The sequence below is a fragment of the Cebus imitator genome, unplaced genomic scaffold, assembly GCF_001604975.1.
Source record: "Cebus imitator isolate Cc_AM_T3 unplaced genomic scaffold, Cebus_imitator-1.0 Scaffold385, whole genome shotgun sequence".
In the NCBI taxonomy this organism is placed as follows: Eukaryota; Metazoa; Chordata; class Mammalia; order Primates; family Cebidae; genus Cebus; species Cebus imitator.
In genome coordinates this window covers 1,256,712-1,262,315 of record NW_016107700.1, presented here as the reverse complement: position 1 = coordinate 1,262,315, position 5,604 = coordinate 1,256,712, and the positions used below count along the sequence as shown (strand labels likewise).

The 5,604-nt window shown below is 45.3% G+C and overlaps 1 protein-coding gene across 2 annotated transcripts in view; it reads left to right on the top strand.

The window, feature by feature from the left end:
• The first annotated feature begins 827 nt into the window (after positions 1 to 827).
• Positions 828 to 5,604, top strand: part of SMAP2 (small ArfGAP2) — a 48,957-nt gene continuing 44,180 nt past the window's right edge. Inside the window, exon 1 of one of the 2 annotated variants that reach the window (XM_017507945.1) lies at positions 828 to 1,376. In XM_017507945.1, coding sequence (XP_017363434.1) covers positions 1,274 to 1,376 — 103 coding nt within the window. In that variant the 5' untranslated portion in view covers positions 828 to 1,273. Of the gene's footprint in view, positions 1,377 to 1,610; positions 1,632 to 5,604 lie in introns of those variants that run through there. The other variant, XM_037731193.1, reaches the window with a different exon arrangement.

Here is a 5,604-nt window from a genome sequence, read left to right as displayed (position 1 = left end):
CCTAATACAGTGCCTGATACTTAGAAATTTCTCAGTAACTTTGTGCTCAGTGAATGAATGAATGAAAACACAAGCCAGATGGCAGGTGGATTCCTAAGAAAAAGGACAGCCAATGAGAAATTCTCTGTAGCAAGGGTGGCTTTGGACAATGATGCTTAATAATCATTTTAAAGTAGTTGCCTGATCTGTGTGATGCTTTAATCACCGTCCCCCCACCCTTCCCAAATAACGTTCAGTAAAAGTCTGCTACACAAAAGTCACTGTTTTGTGAGAATTTAAGAAATGGAAGAAGCAAACTGTCTGGGCACCAGGCCAAACAATAACCAAAAATGGTGGGATTCACAGAGGAGAGCTAGAGTATTAGTGGGAGCAGGTATTCCAAGTGAGAGGTGACCAGAGACCTCTGAAAATCTGGGGAGGGGATGACGTTCCTGTATCCTGGTACTCTTCTATTTGGCTGTTGGAAAAAACAAGTTGGAGGACTCTGGGTTATCCACAACTCTCAGGTTACATAAGGATGATAAGTATTTAATTCACAGTGTTGTTGTGGGGATTATATTGGGATAATTCATATAAAGCGCTTAATACAGTGCCTGGCGCATAGTAAGAGCTCAGTAAATGTTAGTTGTCTTCCTTCACTTCCATTCCCTCCACTCCTTTTCTACCAGGCTCCATTCATTCTCTTCCAAGGACACGCAGGGGGAGTGCCCACCCCTTCCCTCCGCCCCCACCCAAACCCCGCCCCCCGCTTCTCCCCGGATTGGTTCTCGAGAGGCGGAGCCGAAGGAAGAGCCCAGTGCGGCGCCGTGGGGGCGGGGCGCATGCGCGGGCTGGGCAGGGTGGAGGTGGGGAGGAAGAGCTGCCGGAAGTAGGCTGCGGAGGTGGTGGTGGAGCTGGTGGCAGCTGCCAGGGATACCGGGGCGCGGGACGCACGGCCAGCAGACAGGCCGGTCGGAGGGTCATTTCTGCGTCAGGCACCCAGGAGGCCCGAGGTCTGCCTTTGCCTCGGCTCAGGGTTCCTGGCCCTGCAGCCTCTCCTGGACGCGGGCCTGTCCCGAAGCCCGCCAGGGGGCGCCGCTCAGAGGGGCTGCGGAGTGCGGGGCTGACGCCGCCGACCCGGGAAGGGGCGCCCGGCCACGCCGGAGGAGAAGGCTCTTCCCGCTCAGGAGGTACCCCTGGGCAGGGCACTGGGAGTCCTCACCCCCGGACTGAGGCAGGGGTCTCTGGGGGCGAGGAGGGCGCGTCGCCCTCTGCCCCCGCCGGCACCCTGGCCATGACAGGCAAGTCGGTGAAGGACGTGGATCGGTACCAGGCTGTCCTGGCCAACCTGCTGCTGGAGGAGGATAATAAGTTTTGTGCGGACTGCCAATCTAAAGGTAGCGCATCCCACCTGGCAGGCCAGGGGTCCAGCTGGGTTGGGTTGGTGGAGGTGGGCTGCATGAGGAGGAGGTTTCTGGAGCTTAGGCCGCCCAGCTCGGCTTATAAGTGGAAACGCGTGCTGCGCTTGCAATGAGCCTGCTGGGCTTTCTGCAGCTCGGGGATTGATGTGGGGAGAGCTTGCTAGAGCGAGTGTGTGTGTGTCGCGGAGGGTGGAGGTGATAGTGCAGGTGGAAGTTGCCTGGCGTGTTCAGGTGAGAATGTCTGTATTTGAGGGCTCTGAATGAGTTCTGGGCCGGCTGTCAGTCTAGAGCGCCCAGCATGTCACTTGCAAAGCTGGGGATGAACTGCAGTGCGTGCGTGTGTGTGTGTGTGTGTGTGTGTGTGTGTGTGTGTGTCTGAGAGAGAGAGAGAGAGAGAGAGAGAGAGAGAATGACGAGGAGGAGGAGGAGGAGGAGGAGGAAGAGGGGGAGGGAAGTGAGATGGCGGAGAGGAAAACTGCTTAAATGATTTTTAAAGGTGGTGATTGTTGCTTCCTGCTATTTGGTTAGCAACTTCTGTCATTTTGCAGCCTTGCTAACCTCTGACAAGAGTGCTTAGGTGGCTTTATGGATGTGTGCAGTGGGAAACTGCCTTATGCAGTGTGACACAGTGCGGATTTCTAGACAGCCTAGCCCTGGCTTGTAGAGTGCGTTGGAGGCCTATGTATGAGTGGTGGCAGAAACTAGCCGATTATGCCTGTAGTACAGGATTTGTTTAATCAGTGGAGAAACAGGCAACAAATTCCATGAATTCATGGAATTCGTTGCTTCCATGGTGATCACACTTCTAAAGGTGAAATATGATCATTGTAAATTGACAGAACCATTTAATGTTTGTTTTCTGTGCCCTAAAAGATTCATGATTTGATATAATTAAAAGTCAATGCAATAGGAAATCTTGGTTATTAGTGAAATATTGGCACTTGACATTTATACAAGCTTCTATAATTTTTTTCCTGCATTTTCTAATTCTTTTGGCATATAATTGGAGGAGTTGGGAAAATTCTTTTCCGTTTGGGGAGAAATGGATAGTTATATTTTGAGGGCGACTATTAATTTACTTTTGTTCATAATGCAGTGGATTTGCCAGGGTTGTTTGCCGTATAGCATAGTAGGCATATTCTATTAAAGGATTCAATTGTATTTATTTTGAGAAAGGAAGGATATACGTAATTGATGCTTTCACTTAATTATCTTTTATTTTTGAAGAATAAGGTTATAAACGGAGAACAGGGGAATGATACATAGACACCTAGTAATGTATTTTAGTGACCTTTACCAATAGATAAATGGAATCTGCCATTAGGAAAATAAGTTCCTAGAATTCCTTCCTGAATTTTTGCATGAGCAATAATTCATTTAAAAAAGTATTTTAGAATCAATTTATGTTGAGCAGGTTACTTTCTTAGAGGTTGATTCTCGTTAGATCTTCTGTTAGATCTAGGGGAAGATTAATTTTATTTTAGGAGTGTATCTTGGCTTTATTCAAATTCCCTTATGTCCTCATTTGACAGATCTTGAGTCACAGTGAAGCAACCCACTGGAATGAGCATTGCTGCAGTTGGAGAATCAGGTTCCATTTTGATGATTAGAATCACCCCCTCCCCCATTTCTCATATTACTCTTATACTTACTCGTATTCCAATAAAATGTAGCATATAGAAGAGAGGCTGATTCACTACTTCTTCCTCCAAATTTCCATTGCTTTTTAGTTATTTTTATTTTATTTTTTTGAGACAGAGCTTTGCTCTTGTGGCCCAGGCTGGAGTGCGATGGTACGATCTTGGCTCACTGCAACCTCTGCCTCCCAGGTTCAAGTGATTCTCCTGCCTCAGTCTCCTGAGTAGCTGGGATTACAGGCGCCCACCACCACGCCTAGCTAATTTTTGTATTTTTAGTAGAGTTGGGGTTTCACCATGTTGGCCAGGCTGGTCTTGAACTCCTGACCTCAGGTGATCTACCTGCCTAGGCCTCCCAAAGTGCTGGAATTACAGGCATGAGCCACCGTACTCAGCCCCAAATTTCCATTGCTTTTTATTAATAACCTTACTGAGGATCAGATTATGAAATATCAGAATTCTTAATGTGAACTAGTAACTGCTGGCTTGTACACTTTATTAACTACTGTTCATGATGGAATCCTGGATCCTCAAACAATTTCTTTTCAAAAGTTAGTTTTACATTTTGTGGAGTGGCTTTAGTGACTTGGTCATTGTATTAAAAATGAGATGACAATGGGTCAGTCATCTTTCAGTTATGACAAATAGGCATTTGTTGAGACCTCCCTTTATGCAATTTATGAATTGTCTATGCCATTCCACCCTTCCAAGTCCTCTCTTTTTCCCCTCCTATTTTCTGATTTTGGTTGTCGTAATGATCATTTGGACAACTGTCAGATGGTTGAAGGAAAAGACATTTGCATCCATAGATTGTTACCTGTTAGCTCTGATAAAAAATACATTTCATTGGAGGAGGAATTTAAAAAAGTGTTGGCTAAAATGAGATTTGGATTTTAGTTTATTTACCTGTATTCCTGTGTCCTTTCCTGAAAAATTGAAAGGTAACTGAATATGGTGAGTAAGTAGTGCTCATCTATTATCCAGTTTGATGATGTGGCATAGACTATGGACCTATGAGCAGGTATTTTTGCAATGTCCCAAAATAACTCTTTGGCAATGACTTTTATTTTTAAATTCTTATACTTACTTAGGAACATTTATCAACTGACTTTTAAGGTATGTGATTTAAACTTCAGAATAGAGGCTGGGTGTGGTGGCTCAAACCTGTAATCCCAGCACTTTAGGAGGCCAAGGAGGGAGGATCACTTGAGTCCAGGAGTTCAAGACCAGCCTGGTCAACATAGTGTGACCTTGTCTCCACAAATGATTAAAAAATTAGCCAGGTGTGGTGGTGTGCATCTGTAGTCCCAGCTACTCAGGAGGTGGAGGCAGGAGGATCCCCTGAGCCTAGGAGGTCAAAGCTACAGTGAGCTATGATCGAATGCCACCGCACTTCAGCCTGGGTGAGAGAGCAAGGCTCTGTCTCAAAAACAAAACAAAACAAAGAAACATCAGAATAGAGAACAAGCATGTGTTCTTTTTACTTAGTACAAGTTTTGTTGTTCCTGGGGTTTTTAACTTGCTTGAGCACAAGTCTCACCAGTTTCTGGGACCACTAAGCCATTCCAGTAATTTCAGTGTGGGAAAGGAAACTACTTTTATACTGCCTTTTAAAGAAATGCTATGATTTGCTTTAGGCTCAAGATGTGTTTTCTTCATTACCCAAAGCCCCGGGGTTGATATGACTTTTAGGGTGAACTTTTGGACTGACTTAGGTAGTGATAGAACAGAGGACAAAACTGAAAATTCCAGATATGTCAATGGTAACTGGCTGGTTGAGACTGGGTTCCATTTTTGGGTATGGGTCATACCTCTTTTGTACTTGAGGTCATGCTGGTCCAAGGTTTAACCTCTAGCTCTGCAATTCCAGATTTTATCAGTGTGAGAAATAACTGCTAAGCTCCCTCTTCAGAGACTGTGTTTTAAACTGGATATTATCTTACTTGCCATGAAAGGATCTGCAGTTGTCCTTTGGTATCCATGGGGGATTGATTCAAGGAACCTGCTGGGATACTAAAATCCACAGATGCTCAAGTCCCTGATATAAATGGCATAGTGTTTGCGTATAACTTATACACATCCTCCCTTACACTTTAAATCATCTCTAGATTTCTTATAATACCTAAAACAATGTTAATGCTATGTCAGTAGTTGTTACTCAGTATCATTTAGGGAACAATGACAAGGAAAAAAGTCTGCACATATTCTGTACAGACACAACTATCCATTTTTTACTGAATATTTTCTTTCTTCTTTATTTTTTTTTAGAGACAAGGTCTTGCTCTGCCACCCAGGATGGAATATGGTGTTGTGATTATAGCTTGCTGCAGCCTCACACCCCTGGGCTCAAGCTATCCTCCCAAAGTGCTAGGACTGCATGCATGTGCCATGGGGCCCAGCCATTTTTTTTTTTTTTGAGACGGAGTTTCACTCATGTTGCCCAGGCTGGAGTGCAATGGCGTGATCTCGGCTCACTGCAACCTCCGCCTCCTGGGTTTAGGCAATTCTCCTGCCTCAGCCTCCTGAGTAGCTGGGATTACAGGCACGCACCACCATGCCCAGCTAAT